General features: G+C 47.2%; 1 protein-coding gene across 10 annotated transcripts; it reads left to right on the forward strand.

Moving 5' to 3' along the window:
- Positions 1 to 72: 72 nt before the first annotated feature.
- On the forward strand, positions 73 to 23,235 carry ODF1 (outer dense fiber of sperm tails 1). 10 transcript variants are annotated; one of them, XM_040696386.2, is made up of 5 exons: positions 73 to 302; positions 6,585 to 6,731; positions 20,534 to 20,706; positions 20,885 to 21,780; positions 22,788 to 23,235. In XM_040696386.2, exons 4-5 carry the CDS (start codon positions 21,545 to 21,547, stop codon positions 23,098 to 23,100), a joined length of 549 nt encoding a protein of 182 aa, XP_040552320.1. In that variant the 5' UTR covers positions 73 to 302; positions 6,585 to 6,731; positions 20,534 to 20,706; positions 20,885 to 21,544; the 3' UTR covers positions 23,101 to 23,235. The 10 variants fall into 10 exon arrangements, with proteins under 10 accessions (XP_040552320.1, XP_040552321.1, XP_040552319.1 ...); XM_040696387.2 differs by having other exon boundaries at positions 20,534 to 20,655; XM_040696385.2 differs by having other exon boundaries at positions 73 to 119; positions 20,534 to 20,655.
- Positions 23,236 to 23,563: the final 328 nt, after the last annotated feature.

Below are 23,563 nucleotides of genomic sequence, written 5' to 3' on the forward strand. Positions count from 1 at the left end.
GGCGGACGCGCTGCTGGGCGGGGCCCTTCCACTAAAACCGCCGTCGATAGGTAGGAGGCTCGCGCCGTGCGCGGTGACGTCATGCGCGAGGGGCGTAGTAGACCACGTGAGGAGGGGCGGTAAGAGCCCGTCCCGCGCCTCAGGGAGCCCCGCGAGCCGCCCCTCCCCCCCTCCGCCTCCTCTCAGCCGCCGCGCCTGGCGGGCCGCCCGCAGCTCTTGGGGGCGGGGTTCGCCGCCCCAGCGCCGGCCGAGGGGTTTCCCCGCCCGCTGCGTGCGCTGGTTCGCGTTCCGGAACTGACTGCGTACGTGTGGCCCGGCCGCTCCTTGACAGAGTCGCCTCTCACACCGGGGAAAGCGCGGCCGTGCGGCGCGGAGCGCTCCGTCCCAGAGCGCTGAGGTGGCTGAGCGGGAGGAGCCGCGCGTAGCGCGTTGCCATCTCACCTTACTGGAAATTGAGTAACAAAGTCAGCAAAACGGCTGCTTGCCTTTATAGAAACCAACACCTGGGCTGGGGCTGTGCCCGGCTCTGGCTTCTTCTTGTCTTTACAACTGCAGTTGGCTGGTTTTGCAGCTCAGCCGTGTTTATCTTCGGCAGAGCGGGAATCGGGAGAAGCAGCCGGGAACGTTTTGGCGTGGGAAGAGCCGCGCGGCCACGGGACAGCGGTCCAAAGTTACCGCAGCCCGGCTCCGTGGGTGGCGGCTCGTGTGTCCCGAGCGGTGCGGCTGCGCTCCCGCTGCCGAATCTGCGGGCGTTGGGGGCCGTTGGGCCGCCTCGTTCTGCAGCCCGTGCCCTCCTCCGGCACAGCCGTCCTCCGGGAGCCCGGCTCTCTTTCACCATATGTCTGCTCTCGGGTGGCTGTGGTACTGAAAGAATACGTATAAGTTACTCAGATTGTCGTTAAGGCAGAGCCTGACAGGTTTCTAGCAATACACAGGGCATGGAGTGTGATCAATTCTGCTTTCTGCTGAGACAATACAGTAGCTGTGCTTTTAGAAACAGGCAGATCCACGGTTTACTCTTTTTTTTTTTTCCTGCTTCTTCTGTTAGAACGGGGCTAGGACCTTCTGGATGACTTAGTGTTGTGTTTGCTTGTAGCACAGTATTTGTTTTGTTCTGCTTTATTATCATTATTGATGATTTCCCTCAAGTATTCCCCTTGTTTACTGCAGTGGGAGATTTCTTCTAAACTATCTCGACCACAGCCATTTTATCACAATCTCTGCTGTGTTCCAATGGTCACCTGAAAAACTTGGCAGCTCAATTTGTATTTATTTTATTTTCTACAGACAGTAATCGCGTATTTCCTTTTAGCAGTCATTTTTCTGTTGAGCTGTTGGGCTAAGTGAAGCCCTGTGGTAGGTCTTGCTGCATCCCTGGGGATGTTTCTACTATATTTAGTAGAACTTGGGAAGATACAGTTAATTTATGTTTGCTCTTAGGATTAAAACCTAGTTTCCAAAGCACTGACATTTCCAAATAACGTGACTTGTGCAATGGAGTTCTCTTAAGGGTTGGGCATAAGGATGAGATTTCAATTACTTTCAATTACTCTATTCCTTCCACCCTTCACAAGCAAGTTTTAAAAGTTAATGGGGTATGGAAACCTATTAGATGAAGGACAGGAAAAGAGCAGGAAAAGCCCAAATGGAGCATATGTCTGTTAGGGCTCAGCAGTCCACTGCTGGCATTTCTAAGTAGTCATTTTCTGTGGCTTTCTTTACATTATGACTGAACCTCAGTTTTAGCCATTGCCTAAGGCTGTGCCAACACAAACACTCAGCATAATCAAAAGGGAAGAAAAAATTGATTTCACTGGAACTTGTGCTCAGAGCCAGAATAAACTTCAGTAATGCAGATCTTGGCTTTTATTGTTCACTCTAAGAGTTTATACCTTCTCTCAAATGGCAGATAATCCTATGTGTAGATGAGAGGACATCAATCCTAGTGTTCAGCTGACATTTGTTATTCTGATGTGAATGTATAACACAACAGAAGGTTCAGCATACTGTCAGAAGCACCCTATAACAATGATGAAAGACTATATTTTACCAGTTGATCTCTGGAGTACCTTCCACTGATGTATTTCTTATGTAAGGATCACGTAGGTGATGGTGTTTGTTGGACCTTTGAATCCTCTGAAGTGAATCCAAATAGAGTTGCTTTCTGATTGTAGAACTGCTCATTCAGTTATGTTTGTTAAGGACTTCAATATAATTGACTTTTCCTAAGACCTCTGGATTGTCCGAGTCTGTTGGATGACAACATCAAAAAACTTGTATTTAGTAAGTAATGAAAAAAAGAACACAGCCACGTTTTCTTGCTTTATAAAGGGTATAGTTATGACAGGATTTATGTCTTGGCCTAAGAAATTCAGTTCCCTTTGTTGCACAACTCTTCTGCACACAAATGTTGCTATTTTCAGGCCTACTGATAACGAAGACGCTTCCTTGTGAAGGTGCAACTAAAAATACACCAACACCCAACCAGCAGAACAAGTTTGTTGCTGGTATTTTTGTCTAATTTGAATTTCTGCTAGCTTGGAAATGCCATATAAATGAACTCCTGTGGACTTACTGTGGTCGTGTCTGAAATTGGAATTTTGATAATCATCAGCATCTGAAGTTCTTGGAATCAGAGAAGCACGTGATGTGGAAGGGACTTCTGGAGGCCATCTTGTGAAGCTCTCTGCTGAAGGCACGCCCAGCTCAAGTGGATGGTTTGGGAACTTTTCCACCAGCAACGTCTTCTGAAAAGCATGCCACAGGGCAGGCTTATTGCCAACAGCTTGCTCTGCTCGCTCCGCAGCTGCAGGTCTTGTGTTTTCTGCAGGTTTCTATTGCAAGTCTGTTAGTCCTGAATGGAGGGGACTCGGTAGAAGTGGGAAGATTGGGGTGGAAAGACTGCAAGGGACATTGTTCTGTAAACAGTGGAAGCAGATGGTGGCAGGTATGCCATCGGCAGTGGTACCCATTGCTGATGCAGCACGCTGATGTAGGGGAAGAGGCCCTGAACAAAAGCAAAAGCCTCAGGCATCCAAGGAGGACCCTACTGTGCATTTTCCAGGCTGTTGACTTCAGATGTCAACAAAGATGACATCAGGCTGGCAGCTTAACATTATATTTTGCTGTGGAAGAAATGAGGCCGGCATTCTTGGAAATGTCAACAAGAATGCTCTGTAGAATACTTCAGCTTCCAGATTATTCCCAAGACTGAACAGAAGTTTTTAGAGTGATCAGCAAAGTGCACTACAAAGAAAGAAATCTTGTTCCCAGCACCTTGTGCTACAAACCCAAGCAAAGCAAGTCCCTCACTGCTTCTGTCTACGTAGAGTACGAGTATTTTGTTTGGGGTGGGAATATGAAGCTCTTAAACCACATTGGTGTGTTTTGCAATACTTAAACTAGCTGTGCGTGGTTTGCGAGTTAACGGTAGGAATCAAAGAATTCCAGGTGTGGAGGTCTGTGCTGGTTGTCATTTGCTTTCTGCTGTCTTGGATTACATTTTGCCATGCTCTCATCTCAGATTTTAATAGCCTGAGTTTTTTAGTATGTTGCTGACTTATGAAAGCTGAAATTTCATCCTGATGGCAATAGATGCCAGATATTGTTTATAATCTCTAATTTTCTAACTTATACCTGACTGTATAGTGACAAGGTTACTGTACGACAAAAATCATTTCTTTGTTCTCTCATCAGAATGATGCTTATCTTGAAGAAGGATTGTTGTTTGAGGCCACAGAAAATAAGGTAGCTTAGTAAGGCTCAGAGTTGATGAAAACTTGTTTCCCATAATTTTTTTCTTACAGTGGGTCTGGTAGAGTACATGCCATGGCTCTCTGCTCTGTAGATTCTCCAGTATCTAAAAAGCATTGAAATCTGCTGCAGTCTTTCCCTTTGTTGGGTCAGTGAAGCTAGCGGAGACCTCTGAGACCAGCCTTATGCCAAAATTTGGCTGAAAGAGGCTCAGATGTTCAGAAATTAACATTGTGAGCCAGACACATCGACACAGTCTGCTCATGTAGTGCTTGCTACCACACACAGACTATAACGCATCCGTTTGAAATCAAGTGATAATGCAGATACCCAATCTCCTTTCCCCTTTCTTGTCTCATCCGCTTGGCATTTCCTCCCCCAGCTCTGCAGTGAAGGACTCCTGGATTAGAAATCAGAATTCTGCACCCATTTTTTCTTTCTTTTGTGTGCTCAGAGTTACTTTCTCCCAGTTAGGGAGTGTGTCTGGAATTGAGGTGAGGTTTCCGCCAGTACTCAGTACAATTTGTAGATCCATCAGTATCTGGTGGACTGCAGTTTTGTCTACTGCCCCTAAGCCTTCACTTGGCATTGCTCCTCACCCTTGTTAATGGCCCCTTACCTGCATCCCCGTCTGCCAGCTCCCACAAGAACACATCTAAATACCTTTTCCTTCTGAGCAGGCATCCAGGATGTCTTCTTGACCAGGGCCAGCCACAGAGTTCAAGTGATGGCTTCCATATATGATGAACTGACCCATCCACCAACCAGTGTGACTTAGCATAAGCAGAGGAGCTCACCAGGCTTCCTGAGCATCTTGCAGGAGCTGAACTCCCCCAGAACGGTGGCCACGGACAACAGCATTTTGATTCTGTGCTTGGGAGGCAGTGTGTAGAGAGCACACAGACACAGTGTATGCAATGGGTATATTTCTGCAACTTTATGTCACCTGGGCAGATGCTTCTATGCAGGCAATGGAAAAGTGGAGTTTAGCTAGTTTGCATCAAATTGGATTCCACTGGGAATGGAACTATCTTCCATTGGGTTGGATTCATTACTCTTGCCTTAACCATATTTACCTTCAGAAATGGCACCTTTGAAAAAGAATCACCATGATTCATGTACCATCTTCAGAAATTATTGCAGTGCCAGTTTGTTACTGGCAGTGGAGACCTTGCAGTACAAAATCAAGTGGATTATCCCATGGGCTCTGGTGGAGCCAGAATTTAACTTTTTGTGTGCTAATTTTCTGGCCTCTGGTCTTCTGTCGTCAAACAATCACCTACCACTGACAGCTGATTATAATACGGAAAGAAAGAGTAGGTGATTCTCACATTTATTTTGGATTCCAGTCGCCTTTTCTGAAGCATGGGTTTCTGTCCAGTCTCACCCCAAAGGAGGCCGGGCTGAGTGCTCAGACTGATCGAAATGGCAGCAGGAGGACTGAGCTGAAGGCCAGCTTCAAATTGAGACTCCTGATGTGAGCGATAACACAGGCACACGCAGAGGAAGCCGAGCTGCTTGTGGAACAGCTCCCGAGCAGCCTCTGTTTACAGCTGGCATTTTAAGCAAACCAGAGACTGTGTCATTTGAGAAGTGATAAACAGTGGCTGTTCGGGAGAAATTTGGCCTCTAGAATGAGAGTACGCAGAGGCTGCAAATTTGCATGCCCTTCTGACATAACTCTTCCATATTAGTCAGCTGGAGGCTTTGGCTGAGGGCATACAGGTATGGCTTTGAACACAGCACTCCAGCAGTGAAAAGCTCATCTCTTGGACCCTTCCATTCTCTTTAAATGATGGGCTTTGCTTTCAGGAGAGATCTTACTGTTCTGCTAGCAATCCTGTGAATGTTTTCTTTCCCCTTAAATCACCAAGGACATTTACACAGAACAGGAAGGCTGGTTTTTGAATGTTCCTCTATCCCAGTAGCACATTCCCAAGCTGAGAACATAATTGCACCAGGTCATCTCAACCAGTTGCCCAAGTGATTAAATGTCAGAAAAATATATGTTGATTCCTGTGAAGAGAGACAGCTTTAACTGATGGAAGTCCCATGAAATGAAGCTTTAGGATTTCTGTGGTAATGATGCTGAAGGAAAAAAAAAAGCAGTGGGGGGGCTCCAAGCAGGAATAGAGGCAGTACAGAGAGACCAGAGAACTGCTTCTGCAGTTACTGAAATGAATGGAGTAAAGCAAAACCAAATAAATAACTCTGAGAGGCTTTTTTTTCCTTTGCAGGGGGGGAGGGACACCGTTAACCGGTAGATGAACATTTTATTGCGGGTAACAGCAATTACAACACCTGTCTGTGGTTCACACCTGTGTATGTGTTGGGTGTAGATGGGTGGGTAGTTAACAGGAAAAGGCAGGCAGATTTGCAAATACAGAATTATCTGCTACTACCTGAACGTACAGGTGGTTTCACCTGCAATCAGTGTTGCCTCATGCTGTAAACTGAAATGAACTGGCGTGTCTGTAGATGTATCAGGCTTTAATTTGGGCTGAAATTCTTGACACTGTGTACTGCCTTTGGCTAAATTTTGGCCGAAGTTTCAGTTAAAGGGTTAGCTGCTGCAAAATGTGATGATGGACAAAGATGTCCCTAGATCATCTCTGAAGCATTTTATTAAGAATTGTAATGACACTGAAGTCTGAAGGAGGGCATTCAAAAAGGAGGGCATCACGTGAAAGGTCAGAGTTCATCTGAATTTGGGTTATGAGCGCCAGACAAAAGGAGTGCTGAGCTAAACGTGCTGTGCAGAAGCTTGTTAGCATTTGACAGATCTATTCACTCAGGATTGCACACGTTCTCTTGTCCTTTTCCCCGTACAGCCTGCACGTGCTGCCCAAACCAAGCCGGATCTGCCTCCTGCTCTTCCCAGAGCTGCTCTGTGTGCCTGCAGGGAGGGGGCTGAGGCTTTCCTGTCCCCGGGTGTTCCTCCAGGCAAAGTGCCAGAGGAAGAGGAGCAGCATGGAGAGGTGAGAAAGATAAATTGAGAATGTTTTTCTGGTGTTGCCTGGTTTCTAGGGCTGGAAGTGCATTTGTTTGGGAACAGTAGGCACTGAGGTGGCATCAGCTGTGCTCCAGTAGTGGCCATTGCAGACAGGTTGAAAGTTAAATGTGTATTGGACCATCTGGTTTTGGATTTCTTAGGCTTTCAGCATTTAAAACATGCTGAAATGCCAGGTGAGGTTAACAGTCCCCTCTTCTACACAGAAGAGTCACTGCAAGGAGAAGATTTCATGCTTTACATCTGTCTCCTAAAGTGAGGGAGCAAGGATCTTTGAGGCATGCAGCTCAGCCAGCAGCAAGCACCTCATAACTGCCCTCCAAGCTGGGGGTGGGAGTCACATGCAGACAGGAGGCTCCATCCAGGTGTCTGATCTCCCTTAGAGCCAGCACAGACTCAGCCTCCACTGTCAGCAGAGCCAGGGTTTAGTTCAGCTGCGCTCCTGGGGAGCTGTGTCCTTCCCTGGGGTCTTTGGGGCACTGCAGGACACCTCAGTGTGAGCACAAGAGCTGGCTGCGGGCAGCCAAGATGGCACCGGGGAAGAACGCTCAAGGCTCTGCAATAGCAAAGAAACAACAGCTCCCTGTAAAAATTGGTTTTGCAAGCCTAGTTGAAGACTTCAGACAAACACACTGAGCTGAACCTTCTTATTATGTGAAGCGTTAATATCTACCACTTATTTCTGAAGCCATGTTTTAGATTTTATTTCCGAGACAAAAGAGTCATTTTAAATTATGCAAATGAGCTGCCAAATGCAAGGCATTATGCAGATTTCTAGAGGCATGCAGCAGAGAGTTAACTCTTTGTGCTACAGCTCGCTGCCAAGTGCCTGAACAGTAGTACTGCGTGAACACTCGTCAGACCTCATAGCTGTAATTACGATTGTTCTGCAACAAGACTTGTGACACGAGGCTAACCTTTGTGCACACCATGATTAGCTGTTGGTTTTATATCGACATAGGAGGTAAAATTGCTGCAATGCTCACCTTGCGCTCCTGCCCAACACAAGCTATATCCAAAGTCAGCCTGGAAAAGTGTCATGGCTGTTGGCCATTGTTTAATGCGAGTTGTTTGCAGAGTATTTGAAGTGACTGTCATGGGAGAAATATTAAATTGCCTTCTCAAGTGTCAGCAACTCTGAAAACAAATGGCAGTGTCAAGAAGTCATCCCAGCTCTCTGGATTGGCAACACAAGATAAAGGAGTGACCGTGACTTTCTGGGAAGGGGGGTTATATAAAGAGTTGCATTTTGTGGTGGTTCATGAGTTCAGTAGCTCATCGTTCCACCCAGATAAAGAGGTAGTGAGAATGACTCTCAACCAGTAACAGATGGGTTTTGATAGAAATCCAGGTCCTGATCTGCTTTGGAATCTTGCCCTGGTCTCTGCAACTGATGCCAACAGCTGACATAGCTGCACTGGTGCAAACATTGGTCTTAAGCAAGAAATACAATGGTTTAGAGCAGTGAAGCATGACAAATGCCAGGATTTGGCAAATTCCCAATGCACACAAGGGTGTATGTGCAGCTAATCTCTGGAGAGGATGCCTGATGCAGAGGTAAGCCAGTCATAGCAGCAGCCCAGCCTCGTTTCACACAGGGTGGCTTTGAAAGGACCGCTTACAAGCCCAGCCACGCTCAGGTGGGACAGCAAGCTCCACCAGCACGTGTGTGTTCAGTGTCAGGCAGCTTCAGGTCCCACCCAGGGCTGCACGCAGGAGTACCTGACCCGGCTTTTCCTCTGGCACAACAGTTGTTCACAACACAGGGAGAGCTCCCAGAACAGCAGGGGGCCAATGAATACACAGCGGCACTTGCCATTCATCTTCTAGCTGCTAAATGATGCAGGGATATTTTCCCCCTTTGCTATCTTTGTATGTGTTTGTGCAGTGAATGACTTCAGTAACAAACAATGTCTCAGAGCTCCTCGAGGAGACTGGGGCAGTTTGGGTTCCTCTCAATTTGCATGCCCTCACATCCAAACTCAGGTTTGCTGTGCTCGCCAAACTGCTCACTCACTTCCTTTTTAGCTAAAGGTGTCGGAGCAAGCTGTTAGAGCTGGCACAACATCCTGGATAAACACTTCAATGTCTTCAAACCTGGATGCTATCAGTACATTGACAGACTTAAATAAAACCTACTGACAGTTTTAAACTGAGTGCACTGGTGTGCACAGATAGGTTAGCAAGGGTTAGCTGCTTTGGTTTGCTGTCATGTATTTGGAAAGAGTTGTCCAAAGCACAGAATCAACATCAGTTATTTCAGACAGGCAAAAGGAATAAATGCAGAGATTAGAGGAAATATTGGTCCTATGTCTTCTTAAAAAAAAAAAAAAAAAACTGGAGTTTTTCAATTACTCAGCAATTTGAGCAGTAGAACTGGTTAGTGGAAAAAGTAAGAAACCTACCACCTCTAATAAATAGTTTGGGGGTTTGTTAGTTTTGGAGGGAGCAGCTGAAAAGGATATAAATCAGACAGTACTGCTGCTAGTGTGCTTGCCCTGCCAGCTGAAAAGAACTGAACTTGTTTGAATAGGCAGAAGTGCTGTTTTATGAAAGCCCACATCTCAAAACAAATTTGAGCACAAAGACCATGAAAGGAAGTTGCTAGGAAACCTCTACGATGCATTTGTGAAGTCTGCAGTACAGGCACCTGTAGGAGAATTGTAACCACCTGCCAGCCTGTGTATTTCCCAAAAAATGTGCGAAACTGCAGTCCACATTCATTTCCTTAAATGAAACCTCAGGAAATGCCTCACAGTCCATGTTAAATCCGTGCAGCTTCAAGGGGCTGTAAAACATTCCAGGAGCCATCACTGATGACCAAACATGAAGGTCCTTGCCCACACTGCTGCTGAAGGCTGGACCTCTGTGCACAGGAAGCTTTGCTGGCTCATACCTGTAGTCATCTTCATTAGGTTCTTAGGAAAGATTCTTGTTTCCTGGGAAATTGTGCTGTAACTTTGCCAGTGCTGAGATTCAAATGAGGTAGCTTTCAGTCAGGACAGCCCTTTGGAAGCAAGCCCACGGAGCCCCATCTCTGTGGCACTTGGCCTCAGGATGGTTTTTGCCAGCAGATGTTTCCCATGAGCTTGTTGCCACCTCTAGTATGGCTTTTTCCTGCACGAGGATGCTCCAGAAAGCTAAGGCAAATGAACTGAAGATGTTAAGGCTGCAGGTCCACTAAGTCAAATGGCTGTTACTGCCCACATTTCTGCAAAGTAGCCATAATTATGATATCTTAATTGTCTTAACTCTGGATTACTTTCCTATGGTTACATCTTAGCTAAACATGATCATTCAAACCTGTTTTTTCAAGGCAATTGATATCTGAAAGATTGGGAAATCATCAAGAACATATTTTTCATTCATTAGTAAGTAATCTGTCAGTACAACTCGTGACTGGGATAAGACACGTCTGTACCTCAGGTATTGCTAGGATTGCTCATCTATGCACTTCCTCAACAGACTTCCAAAGATATGAGACATGAGGCACAGTGACAGAATCATGAAATGTTGTGAGCACCATAAGCAAAGCAGGATGGCCATGGCTGAAGTCTCAGTGAATTTCTCATGTGTGGGACTCCTGTGTTACTGCAGCCCTGGAAAATCCCCTTCTGCCAGTGTGCATCCTTTCTACATCACCACAGACTGCCCAGCATGTTCCCCAGACCTCCATCTATTGAGATGACCTGGCACAGCTAAAAGCCCTTAGCACACAAAAGCCGAGCCTTGGGATCTGCGCTCCTTCAAAGAATGCAATACATTAAGAGAAACCAGGAATGTGCGCTAGGCCTGGGGATGCTGCTTTGAAGAAAGATTTCCTTCAAAACAGAGATTCAATTCACAGCAAGGGAGGCACCCTGGAGGAGATATGCTGATATGCAATATGTGAAGTGCAGCTGTTAAAGGATCCTGCATTCTGCTTTTTGTTGTCCCTTGACACATAAAAAAAGAAAGATCCAAATCTTCAGTTTAACTTAAAAAAAAAAAAAAAAAGCTGTTAGGAAATCTTTTTTTACACAACATATAATTAACGCATAGAATCAGCCTTGGATATTACTGACAGGTTTAGACTAGCTTTGCACTCGATGGTCTAGCAATGTTAGTTTGCTATGTGACTGTGTTGCTGGGTAGGAAGGGCTCTGAGACATGCTGTAGTGGCAGAAACCAAGCTATTAGTTCTAAAAGGTATATATTTTTTCTTCCAATATATCTTCTGGAACATCAACATTTTGCAAGATCTACAGAAACATCTGGAGCTTTCCTAGTTCAGGCCAGTTTTTCTGCATGTCAAAAAAGATCACACACTTGCATAGATTGCTTTTCCAATGGTGTCAGCTAGAGGAATACTACATCCAGGAACTCTCAGCTCCCATACTTTGGGGCACAGAAGGCAACATTCATTTCACCTGTTTTGCAGTGTGAGTGCCCACACCTGAGCTGCTGCTCGGCACCTTTGAAGCCAGCTGGGAGAAATAGGGACCTGACTGGCTTAGCTGTACAGGGATTAATCATGCCCTGGGATCACCTCTCTTTCTTCATTGCCTCAAAGGAAATTCAGATGGGAATGGATGTGTGTTCTGTAGAGGTTTGATGGGGACTGTGTGGGCCTGGTCAAAGTGATTGCTGGCTGCAGGTGGGAGCCATCTGCCCCTGCCCTGCATGGACCCTGCCTTGTGGTGCCCCTTCAAGAGGCACAGCTGCCCTGCAGGAAAGTTGCGCTCCTAGTGTGAATCACCTCTGCAGCCACCTGGGAACGTGTCACCACGCAACTGCCAGCTCCCCTCATTCACCTGGTGCTGAGCAGCACCCAGGCAAGTTATGCTTCCAAGGCAGAGCTGCTGAGAAGCTAGGAGAACAGGAAAGGCAGGTTAAAATGCAGGTGTTGCAGAAGGAAGAAGTGACTGGCATAGGAGCAAAGCTGCTCACGTAGCCCAGCAGCTCCCATCCAGCTCACGTCAGGGTGCAAGGCAGCAACACAGCCCTCGTTGGAGAGACTCTTCCCCTAAACATCCAGCACAGTCAGCAGCCATCAGAGGCAGGATGCCAGAGCAACCCCATACCCTGTTCATTGCCACAGCATCTATGTGCATGGGCAGCATTATCTCATCCCCTAGACCTGAGCCTGACACTGGTACTGACACCAGTGGGTGATCTGGGAGATCAGTGCTGCCTCAATATGCTGTGATTGCTGTGGTTCATCAGGGTGCAGGCTTTATTTTAAACTCCTCCATAACATGAGAAGTCACACTCTGGCCCTGCCTCATGAGCCAGCAGTATTCCCAGGTGGCCAAGGCCAATGGCATCCTGGCTTGTATCAGAAGTAGCGCAGCCAGCAGGAGCAGGGAGGTGATCATCCCCCTGTGCTCAGCCCTGCTGAGGCTACGCCTCAAGTACTGTGTTCAGTTCTGGGCCCCTCACTACAAGAAAGACATCAAGGCCCTGGAACGTGTCCAGTGAAGGGCAGTGAAGCTGATGAGGGGTCTGGAGCACAAGTCTTATGGGGCGTGACTGAAGGAACTGGGATTATTCAGTCTGGGAGAAGAGGATGCTTAAGGGAGACCTTGCTGCTCTCTACAACTGTGTGAAAGAAGGTCGTGGAGGTGGGGATTGGCCTCTTTCCCAGGTAACTAGCAGTAGGATGAGAGGGAATGGCTTTTAGTTGCACCAGGGGAGGTTGAGGTTGAATATTAGGAAACATTTATTCTCAGAAAGAATGATGAGACATTGGCACAGGCTGCCCAGGGATGTGGTGGATACCGTCCCTGGAGGTGTTCAAGAAACTTGTAGATGTGGTACTGAGGGACACGAGTTAGTGGGCATGGTGGGGATGGGTCACGGTTTGGACTAAGTGATCTCAGTGGTCTTTTCCAACCTTCCTGGTTCTATGATTCTGTGATTGTATGTCCCAGCAGTGCTGCTGCCAAAGGCAGAAAGGAATAATTAAAACTGTACTCAGTGGCATACAGAGGGATTCCGAATTCCTTAAAAGCAGAGTTGATCAGAGCACTGGTTTTATCTGGTCTTTGATCTATTTCACAAATAAAGCCATATGGATGTGACTGGAGAGGGCTCATGCTGTGAGCTTGGATTTTTATAATCACAGGTGTCTGGAAGTGCTTGTCAGCCTGATTTGTGCCTTTTTTCCAGCCTGATGTATAATACAATTAAATTATAGTTCTCATGTTATAAGCGAGACTTCACAGGTTTCTTGGGAGAGGATGCTAAGCTCTGAGGCTACCTTTTTTTATCTTTCAGAATTTTTCTAATTTCTATTCTGAAGCCATTTAATTTGATAATTACCCACAGAGGAAGAAAATCAATTCATACAAGTCTTGGATAACAACACTTCATGGAGACATTTTGTGCTCTTTCTCCTCTGCATGTAACTGCAGTTCAGTAATGTGTTTGCCTGTAATACCACTGCTGAAGCTCCAGCCTGTTTCTGTAAGATCCACAGCATGTAGAATCTTCCCTTGTACCTTCGGGTCTGGCTACTTTTGGGGATGATTCAGTTTTTGTTTATGCAGCTGTTCCCAAAATTAAAAGCCAGCAAAAGAAACGAATACAATGAAATAAAAATCCGTAAGTTGAGGAACCTCTTCTTTCGCAGTGCTGAATCTCTCAGAGCCCAGCCTGTGCCCAGATGTATTTCCTTCATCCATCAACCAGCTGTTCCTTCAGCTCACCACTGCTGCTAGCGCTGCCGAAACAAGCTGCCAGGAGCTCTTCAGTTTAACCACGGGGTTATTTACAGCTGCTTTGAGGATACCATAGATAAAATCTATCTATGGCCCTGGGATAGACTCAGTGGAGAAGGTAAGGCTGATACAGCTTCCAGTTCACCACTGGCAAGGATGTCCCTGTCACGAGGTAGGACCTGTACTGCTACACCACTCACCCTTCGTCACTGCCATCTCTACACCTTGCTGCAACAGTCCTTACTTCCTGTGGGCAAGCAAGAGCTGCTCACCCTTCTTGGATCAGGGAAGAAAACTTGAGAAAATGAAGGCAGAATTAGGGTGCCTGTATATTTATGTTGCCAGAGCCCATGCCTCTTCTGTTCATAGAGAGAGAGAAGCTGTCATAGGAATGACATGAAGTAGGTGCTGAGATGTGACCACAAGCAAAAGGCGTCTTTGTTGATCCAGAGTGCTCAGCCAGTGTTGATGAATGACGTAAGATTATTTCATCACTCAGTTCTCATTAAAACTAGTTGTTTGTTTTCAGTCCTTAACTGAACAGATGAGATTGGAAATGTTTCACATAATCACAGCTTTTACTGAGATATAACAGAATTATTAAGCACCTTCAATGTTTTTCAACTTCATTTGAATCACATAAAATATCAAAACACTGGCATCTAAGCAAAGGGCTTCAATAATCTTGTTTTGGTATTCATACTAAGTTTCAGTTGGAGTGAAAGGAGGTTTGAAATAATCAAATTTCCCAAGAAAATTTGAGTTCTGAGATTCCCACAACCTCAAGCCTCCTTGTGCGAGCAGGAGGAGCACAGTGATGCTGCTGGCAGGCACATCTCTGCCTGCAGTGATTGAGGGCAGCCAGCCCAGCCAGCCTGCTGCAAAGGGAATTCCCATGCACATCCCATCAGATGCTTCTGGTCCTCTTCCAGAAAACCCTGATTGAAATGCAAAGGACTTCCCCAGCATTCAAGTAACCTTGGCATTTCTCTGACAAGTGGCTAGGCCTTACCTTCATCATGCAGAGAGAAAAACAAAAGGTGGCTATGCAAGTATGCACACTTTTCCATCGAAGTAAGCATGGATATTGTAGAAATGAGAGTTCTTTCTTACATCACATTAGCACATTAATTTCTACACCAGCAGCCATCTATTTCATTTCTTGAGGAGTGTCCTTAGTAGAAGTGGATGTCAGAGTGGATATCAGACTACGAACTAGCAACATAAAATGCATTTTTATAGAGAATAGCATCTTCTTTATTTAAATGTAGGTAGAAAAGATGCCTAAATAGGAAGAACAAGATCCAGCAAATGCACTCCATACTAGACTCATTGGAGGCCACTGGCTCTTGGCACCTGTTACCAATCCTGAGCTCACACCTTCCAGGGCGAGCTGTGCACTGCTGCATAGCACCCACACATCTCTTCTGCTTACCTGAGAGCTGGAAAGTACAGACAGCACTTGTCTTCAGTTGTTCCACACTTTAAATTGCTTCTGGGCTCCAGGCTTGCAGTTTGCCAAGCTATTTGAACCAAACGGGAGCAGCTGGAATACTGAAATGTTGGCTGAAAACAAAAGTGGAAACAAGGGGATTTTCAGAGCAGCTTTAGGGTCTGAAAACTACTGCTGCCGTTCTGTTTGCACTACAGAAATGTTGGCAGCCTGGATACAATTCTGTTTGAGGCAGAGGGAAGGCATTTCAATGTAAGCAGCAGGCTGTTCTCTTTAAGCAGTACAGCACCTTTCAGATGCTGCCTCTGGGAAGGACAGACTGACTGGAGGGAGAGAGAGGAGCCTTTCTGTAGCATCACCCCTAGGTCCCCATGATGTGTCAGCAGGAAGCTGTTGCTGTGAGTGTATCTTCCAAATGGCCCACACTGCACAACACAGACTCATAGAATCATTAAGGTTGGAAAAGACCTGTAAGATCATCTAGTGTAACCAGGCTGAGCTGTCCCAGAGGCTACCACAGCGAACCAGCAGAACTGGAGCTAATGTGGGGATGTTGAGACATGTGGGGTTAGAAGAGGCTTTAAGGGCAAGCCTAGTGCATGAGTGCAAATGCCATGATGAGATGGGCACACCACTGGCTTCTCTCCAAGGCATGATGCAGCAGGATGTTCCAGTCACGATCCCATGAAGAAATGAGATAATGCATCTTTAGCACAGATGCTGGATTCTGCAGTGACCTGAAATCTTCTGGAGAGAGATTTGTCACTCCTTTAATTGTGTTCAAATATGCAAAGGTAGACTGAAAATACCATTAGCAAGTCAGCAATTAATTAACTGTTTTGCTATAAATAGGAAAGGTAACACTCATTTTCTTCTGTCTGGTGACTAGACCTAGTCAGGAGGAAGAATTGGGTTATGGAAGGGTGCCCCTGCTCTTAGATCCTCACCGCTAAGTCCCTGTGGGAGCGCAGAAGTGAAAGAGAGACCGAGATGTCACGGGAAGGGTTGTTTGAAGGGAGGGAACCTTAGGACAGTACTGGGAAAATCAGGGAAAGGAAACCCTTCTAACATTGACTGCAGCTCTTTTAACATTGGCTGAACAGCAGAGTGAGAAGTCACTATAAAATATTCAACAAATCATTTAAATTTGAATTGAGGGAACTCAATTGCTCCATTATGAATTTCAAGTGGAGAAAGAATTCCTTGAAGAAAGACAAAAAAAAACCCAGTTCTTGATCTAATGAGAATATTTTTTCCCATGAAGATTAAAGAGTGTTAAATATGTTGGTAAAACCAAGAGGATACCAAGGGATTCTCCTGTTTCCGTAAGCAGTGTATTGGGAATCCAGAAATAACATCCCCAGGACGTCATTCTGTGCAGGAAGTCATCGTCCCTCGAAAGAGGAGCGGATTGAGCCTGAGAGCCGGCTGCCTGGGTCTGCTCCAAGGCTTTCAGCACCGCTTGGCTGGGCACAGAGGTGCACAGTTACACGGCTAATTACTTCCATTGCATATGGAAATCAGGAGAGGGGGAAATGATCATTATTATCCATTTGAGCATATGGTTACCTGCTTTTGGTGTGTGGCTGCAGTGCCCTGTTTGTGATTTCACTCTCAGTTAAACAACATTGCGCTTTCCATACGAGGGTTATTACAGACCAGGCTTAAAGAAAGAGCCCTAAAGCACACTTAATAACGTGGCAGGAGTTTTAAGAGATTCTGGTTGATATTTGCAAATCAATATGTCAGACACGCTATCAGAAGCTGGTAGGTCTAAAAATATGTTGACCAAACACCATTTGAATTGATCAGTACTTGCTGTACTTGATCTGTTCTTGCTCAAGGGAAGCTAAGAGATGCTTTGAAAGATCAGGTTAATTTAGGCATTGTGTTTGGAAGGGCAATGAAGGCAGCAGTGTTTCTAGCCCTTAGGGTTTGATATTTGTTTTTGTTTTGTTTTGTGTTTGTTTGTTGGTTGGTTTGAGTTTGTTTTGGTTGGTTGGTTTTTTTTTTCTGCAATTTTCGAGTCATTTTGAATTTCTTAAAAGTCTCCATGGGCTGTCCTGACAAACTGGGCTCTGAGGGGTCTCCAGCTCCTCACTGAGGACAGGGAGATGCAGTCATGCTGAACAGTCCACACCATTCTGTGCATGAAAGGCACCTTCGACTTTCCCTCAACTCTCCTTTTACACTTTAAGAGCAAAGTTCTCAGCTTCATGGGTGTTAGGAAGATCCTGAAAGGCAGGGACCATAAAAGGCTCTGAAACAAAGAAACAAAGAACCTAAATTGTGTTTGGCTTAGCCAAGTTGGAATGCTATTGCTTTTATTATCGCAGTGGGAGTGAGTTCACGACCACCCATGAGACTGACAAGGGTCAGATCAGAGAAGGATGCTGTGGTAGATGTGCTCCTTCCTCCTCCCACCCCCCCTCCTCCCCATGCCAGGCCAGACATGGCTGCACAGCTCCCTGGGTGTGCAGCAAACTTGAAGCAGGAGGATGTGAACAAATGATCTCAAAACAGCCTTTTAGACTTGATATCAGACTTGACAGCCCCAAATATGTTTCATTGCCCGACCTTAGCAGAAGTCAAAATTCACCTTGACTTCAGTGGGCATCACCTTAACTTCATGAAGCTGATGCCACATAACACCACAGCAGATTTAACCTGGTAGTTCTTCATTTCCCAGTGACACACAGCATTCACGTATCAGCGTGTCACCAGCAGCCCCCACATCTCACCCACAGCAGTACATGGCACACCATAGAGGAATCCCGGGAGAAAACCCTGTGCCAGGTCCACCACATGAGCTGCTGGGATAACAAATGGGGTGGCAGAAGCCATTCACTCCTGTCTGAGAAAAGCAGCAGAGCTGGTTCTTGAAATGACAGGCAGAACACCTCTAAGGTGGACTTAACGAGATCCAGAAGCAATTCCATCACACACCTTCTCAGCCGTGTCTGGTGCTTCTTTCAAGTTGGGCCAGCTGGGCATGCCCACAGGAACTGGATGCCATTTCCCTGTGCTGAGAAGTCCCCAGCTCTGCCGGAATGACGCAAGCCAGGCTGCCTACATTTACCCAGAGGAGCAGGCGGGTTCTCCTGCAGTCAGAGGAAATAGCTGCGGTACTGCTTCCCTTTGTGCAGCACCCATCTCCTGCTGACACATCCCAGAGGCACTGCGGCATTACTCACACTGCCTGGCATTTCCTGGATGGGTTCTCACGGCCCAGCCTGCTGCCAGCGGGGGGGAAGGGAGGGAGCGGACATGGCTCTGTCCGCATGGAAGCAGCCCATCAAGAAAGGCTTGTTTGGCACATGGCAGGTCAGCCTGCCTCAGGAGTGAGCTGGTTCCATGACTTAAATGCTCCCTGTGAGTCAGGAGCTTAACCGTTCATTACGGAGTTGTGTATATTCAGAAATTGCTTAAAAGCAGCAGGCACAAGCTGTTTCAAGCTGGTGTGGCCACACTTCCCATTTGCATCGTCTCTTGATGGTTCCTCTGCTGCCTTCACAGCTCATCTGCTCTCTAGGTGGCCTTGCAGGCTGAAGGTGCAGCGGTGCGATGGGGTGTGACATAGCATAGCATGATGCAACATGGCATGGTGTGCCACAGTGCTGCCCTGAGAGGTGCCCTCCCAGCCTGGCCCTCCCTTTCCTCCATCCCCAGCTGGAAATGGAGGATCTGCTGCATCTGTGGTTCGTGACATAAAGCAGATCACTGAAGTGAGCAGGTTTAAATATAGCCCTGAGAGAGCAGTGTGGTGTGAGGTGGTGGGAGGTGAAGGCTGGGGATCTCTCATGGCACCTTTGCTGAAGAGATGCCTCCTTAGCAATCCCGTCTGCAAGGCTCCTCGTGTCTGTCCTGTGCATCTTCTTAACCTGGAAATGACTCTTGTCCTTCCCATATCTGTGCAACACAAAGAAAATAGCAGGTGTCACATCCCTGCTTTATGATGACCTCACATCTGTGTCCTCCACTGACTGCCATGGGCACAGAGCCTCTCTGGGTGCTCTGCAGGGCCTGGTGGTGCTCTGATGGTGGCTGGCCACCCAGAAAACATCTTTTGACTTGCATATAGTGTCACTGCAGGACACAGTTCCTGCTGGCTGGGAATTGATCTCACTGAGAGAGCTCACTGCTGGGGAAAGCATGCATGTTGTCCTTGTCTGGTGACACAAGGCTGCCCTCATCCTGGTCTGAAGGTAGGCTGCAGAGAGATGGGAACTGGGACCTTCATCTTCCACCTGCCTCAGGCTTTGCTCTATGGGATGAGTGAAGCTTCCAGCAATGGAGGGCATGGCCACCGTTAGCTCTGCTTTGTGGGAAGAGGTGAAGCTCCCCGTGATGGACACTATGGCCACCAGCTTACCCACAAAGTGCACAGAGGTGCCTGTTGCTCAGCAAGCAGGTCTGGCCACAGTGAACTCCACGGTGTTCATCTGAACCACTTTGACCATGGGTTTCTCTATAATGCCATGACTCAAAGGAAGGGAATCTTGAGGGGGCATACCAGGCAACCCATCCCCTGCCAATATTTGCCAAAAGAGCCAGAGCTGGCTGCTTTTGAGGTCCTTTTCCTAAAGATTACATCTGCAGGAGTAACCTATATGGAAATGCTATTGAAGATAACCATAGAATCATAGAATGGCCTGGATTGAAAAGGACCACAATGGTCATCGAGTTTCAACCCCCCTGCTACGTGCAGGGTCGCCAACCACCAGACCAGGCTGCCCAGAGCCACATCCAGCCTGGCCTTGAATGCCTCCAGGGATGAGACATCCACAACCTAAATCACATATGGCTGAGACAATGCTGAAGTTAATTTTGCAATATTCACCTACTGTAATCTGCAAACAGAGCTCAGTGCTTGAAAGAGGCAGCAGCCTCCTTCCAGAGCCATTGGAGGCTGTAACAGGTACACACAGTCAGGAGATCCCCTTGTTGCAGCCAAGGCAGGTACAAACTTCTGCTCTGAGCTTAGGAAGTGGCAGTGAGGATTATTATCACCATCACGTTGATCTTTATACAAACATCATAAAACATATGATAAAAACATAACCATTAAATTGTCTGGCCTCGCCAGCCAGCTGTTGCTTGTAAGTGCCCAGTGATACATTTGCAAGGGGGGCCGTGGTGGCCCGCTTTCACAGAGGTGTCTACCAGGACAACAGAATAACTGGAGAAGTTCTCTCAATGCTTGCTGTGTGGCCCTCAGATAGGATTGGACAAACAAAACATCCTCTGTGAAATATGATTGAGGCTCCCGCCACAGGAGAGGGACCTCCTGAAAGCCTCCTTCGTGTGGGGCTGGAGAGATCCGGACCGCCAGAGCTTCAGAGACAGAACACTGCAGCAAATGTAAGCAAACTGCTTCAGGAGGGACTCTTCACAGTCTTTGAATTCAGCTTTTAAATAAAACAGTCATCCTGGGACTAAAAAAAGACAATGCCTTTTGTGAGTAATAAAGCATAAAGCAATGTTGTTGTTGTTGTTTTTTTTTTAGAGGAGACAATTATTCAATATAAAATAAGCTGGCTTTTTTGATTTATTGAAAAGCCAAACTCATACTTTGCCTCAGGAAAACAACACACCATACTTCTCTCTGCGTTGCAGATGCCTCGGAGGCAGGGATGCTGCTGCTCTGGTTGGGATTAGCATCTGTGTGGCGGTCTGCAGGAGGATGGTTTGTGTCTCAGCTGCAGCACTTATTGGAGATGACGGGACAGAAGCTGCTGGTGAGCATCACTGCTGGGAACAGCGCTGTGCTGAGAAGTTCTGCCCTCTAAGTATGTATGAAGCATTTGGCTTTTAACAACTGTTTGCTGGCATATGTGGATGTAATTAGGTACATATCAATCAAAGTTAGTGGAATGTTTGAATTCACTCTTGCAAATGAAACACCAGCATTTTGGTGTGTGCTCCTTGTGCATCCTCGGCAGTGACCTGTTCCCTTTTGCTTCCCAGGGTCCCCGCTGACCTCCCCACCAGTGGCAGTGATGTGCTGCAGCACAACATGACCCAGGCAAAGGGTTTCACCATGCTGTGATGGAAGCTCTCTGCTCACTCTGCTCCACACAGGCTGACTTTTTGCACCACGCACCGCCAGCAGCAGCCCGCCTGCCCCAACACGACTTTGCAACTGTCCCTGCCTCTGCTGAAGTCTTCAGTATACACTGATGCACAACCTGCTATAAGTAAGTCCTTGAAGCCCAAATTTTCCAAAACGGAAACCATTTCCCATTCATGTCATCTCCTCTGAGTTTTTCTAGAAGTCACACAGGACTTTTTGGGCCAAGTGCCGCACAAATACAAACTGGGAGATGAATGGATTGAGTGCAGCCTAGCAGAGAAGGGCTTGGGAGCTCTAGATGAAAAACTGGATGTGAGCCAGCAATGTGCCCTTGCAGCCCAGACGCATGGAACAGCTCTCCTGGGACACCACGGAGCTGTGACACACCAGCAGGCCCATGACGTCACAGGGTTCCCTCCTAAGTCACAAGACTTACAGGAGCACCTACAGCTCTGCTCCGCAGCTCGCACCTGCCCGCAGCTTTCCGGACAATTTTTTACTCTCCCAAGTGCAAATAGCACTTGGGCACTGATGCAGTTTGTCACAGCCTGAGGATGTCTCTGCTCAGTAGCTTTTTGGAGGACCACGAGTGGGATTTTAAGCAAATGGAGAGAAAGATGCAGAGGCACATGCAGCTGCTGGACCAGCACCTGCAGGAGCTGCGGGAGGAGCTGCTGCCCTGCTGCCCCTGCGGCCACCTCCTACCACCCTCCTGCCTCTGCTCATGGCCTCGCACAGCTTCCAGCCAGGCTGTGATGGCCATACGGGATGTGGAGCGAGACCTGGCCAGGTAATGGCTCCTGGGGCTGTGGCATGGCTTGGGCCAGCGGTCGGAGTAAGCCCCTGCGGGAGGATGCAGGCTGACATCGGTGTGCGTGGGAGGGACAAGGTTTGGGATCTCTAAATTTGGGTCCTGACCGCTTCTGTGGTGGTTTGAAGGCTGTGAGAGGAGATTAAAGTTGATGTCAGTACAGATAAATCCAAAAGGCAGCTCTGCAGGAAGGGATAAAACTTTTCAGCCTGAGCTGAGGCCTGGCCAAGCCCTGAGAAACCAGGAGGGATGGGAGGTCCCCGGCCATTTCACACACATTGTGCCCCGCTGGTCACTGCAGGCTCTAAGTGCTGATGCTGAATGGGCCACAAATGGTGCTGGGATTTCTGACTGCAGTGGCCGTGCCTGTTTCCCCTCTTGTGGCCCCATTTCTTCTTTCACCAGGCACATTGTCCTCTTAGTGTGGTGCCTTCTGTCCTCTTCAGCTGCGGTAAGAGAGGCAACCCTTCTGTTGTGCATTCCACACATGGTTTGACCAAGAGCCTTGCTTCTGGTCAAGCAGACTTGATGTTTGACAGTGGCAGAAATCATTTTAACAAGTCAGTGAGTCTCCAGACCAGCTCCACAGCAGTGTTTCTGTGATTTTTTTACCAGATGTGTCTCTTCTCCCCTTCTCCTAACTAAAAAATGGGATCTATTGCAACCACCCATTTGCAGCGTAGGACAGTGCATGACATGGGCACACAGGCACATGGGCTCATAAGGCATGAAAAAGAGCACTGGGCTTTGTGTTGAAGTGATAGAAATCTCAAATTCCCAGCTGTCCCATCCCAAGAGGACACACTGAAATGTGCCCAACCACCAATACCTGCAGATGTGGACTAACACCATCGTGTGTGCTCTGCATCACCCTGCACTTGAAAATGGAGCCAGTGGTTTCTATTTGCTTTTCTTGAGCTCATAGTGATCCACCCATTCCTCCATGAGCTGGACTGAAGGGCTCTCTTCTTGGTTTTTTTTTGCAGTGTACGGAGAAAACTGAACAGGATGTACAATGCTTCCCAAGACCACAAGGTTTTAGCAGTGATGGATGTGAAGGGTTTTGACCCAGAGGAGGTCAGTGTGACGGTGAAGGACAGGAAGGTCCAGGTGCTGGCAGAGCACGAGGAGGCCCACACCACTACACGAGGGAAGGAGTATAACTACAAAAAAGTCAGGAAGGAGTTCACCTTGCCTCCAGGGGTGAGCGAAGATGAGGTGATGTACTCTCTAGGGCCAAACAGAGTTGTGAAGATTGAAACAGCACACAGGCACTGCCCTCGTCTCCTGAGGCTCTGAGCTCCTGGAGCGCAGCTGGCAGGCTGTGCTGAGTAGTCCCTCTGCTCCTTTGTGTTAATCCGTAGGCACCACCAACTCTCCTTGCAATTCCCAAAACAAAACAGAGCATTCAAAAAAAAAAAAAAAAAAAAAGAAGTGTGTGAGCCTCATTTCAAAGGATTTTGGTGATCAAAAAGGGGAGGTGCCAAGAGGAAAATGGGTGAATACTTGGCTGGGGTCATTGCTGGAGATAGCATGATTTAAAGCAGGCACTGCTGCTGCTTGTAATCTCGAGGATTTCAAAAGCCAAATGAAACCATTGATCAGTCATGTTTCTATAATAAGGGCACTGCTCTCCATCCCATCACTTCCGTTTGAGCTGTGGGATATTTTCTAGGGCTCAACAGAAATCACCTCAAGGGAAGGAGACTCCTTCCAAGGCAGCACCATGGGCCAACCTGCTAGTGAGGAACTGTCCCAGCTC

The sequence above is a fragment of the Gallus gallus genome, chromosome 2 (assembly GCF_016699485.2).
Source record: "Gallus gallus isolate bGalGal1 chromosome 2, bGalGal1.mat.broiler.GRCg7b, whole genome shotgun sequence".
NCBI lineage: Eukaryota > Metazoa > Chordata > Aves > Galliformes > Phasianidae > Gallus > Gallus gallus.

Bases quoted from the DNA above. Each gene is read 5' to 3' on its own strand.
- ODF1 (XM_040696386.2), top strand. From the start codon at position 21,545: ATGTCTCTGCTCAGTAGCTTTTTGGAGGACCACGAGTGGGATTTTAAG. The intron at 21,781-22,787 runs GTAATGGCTCCT...TTTTTTTTGCAG, and splicing joins GTGGAGCGAGACCTGGCCAG to TGTACGGAGAAAACTGAACA.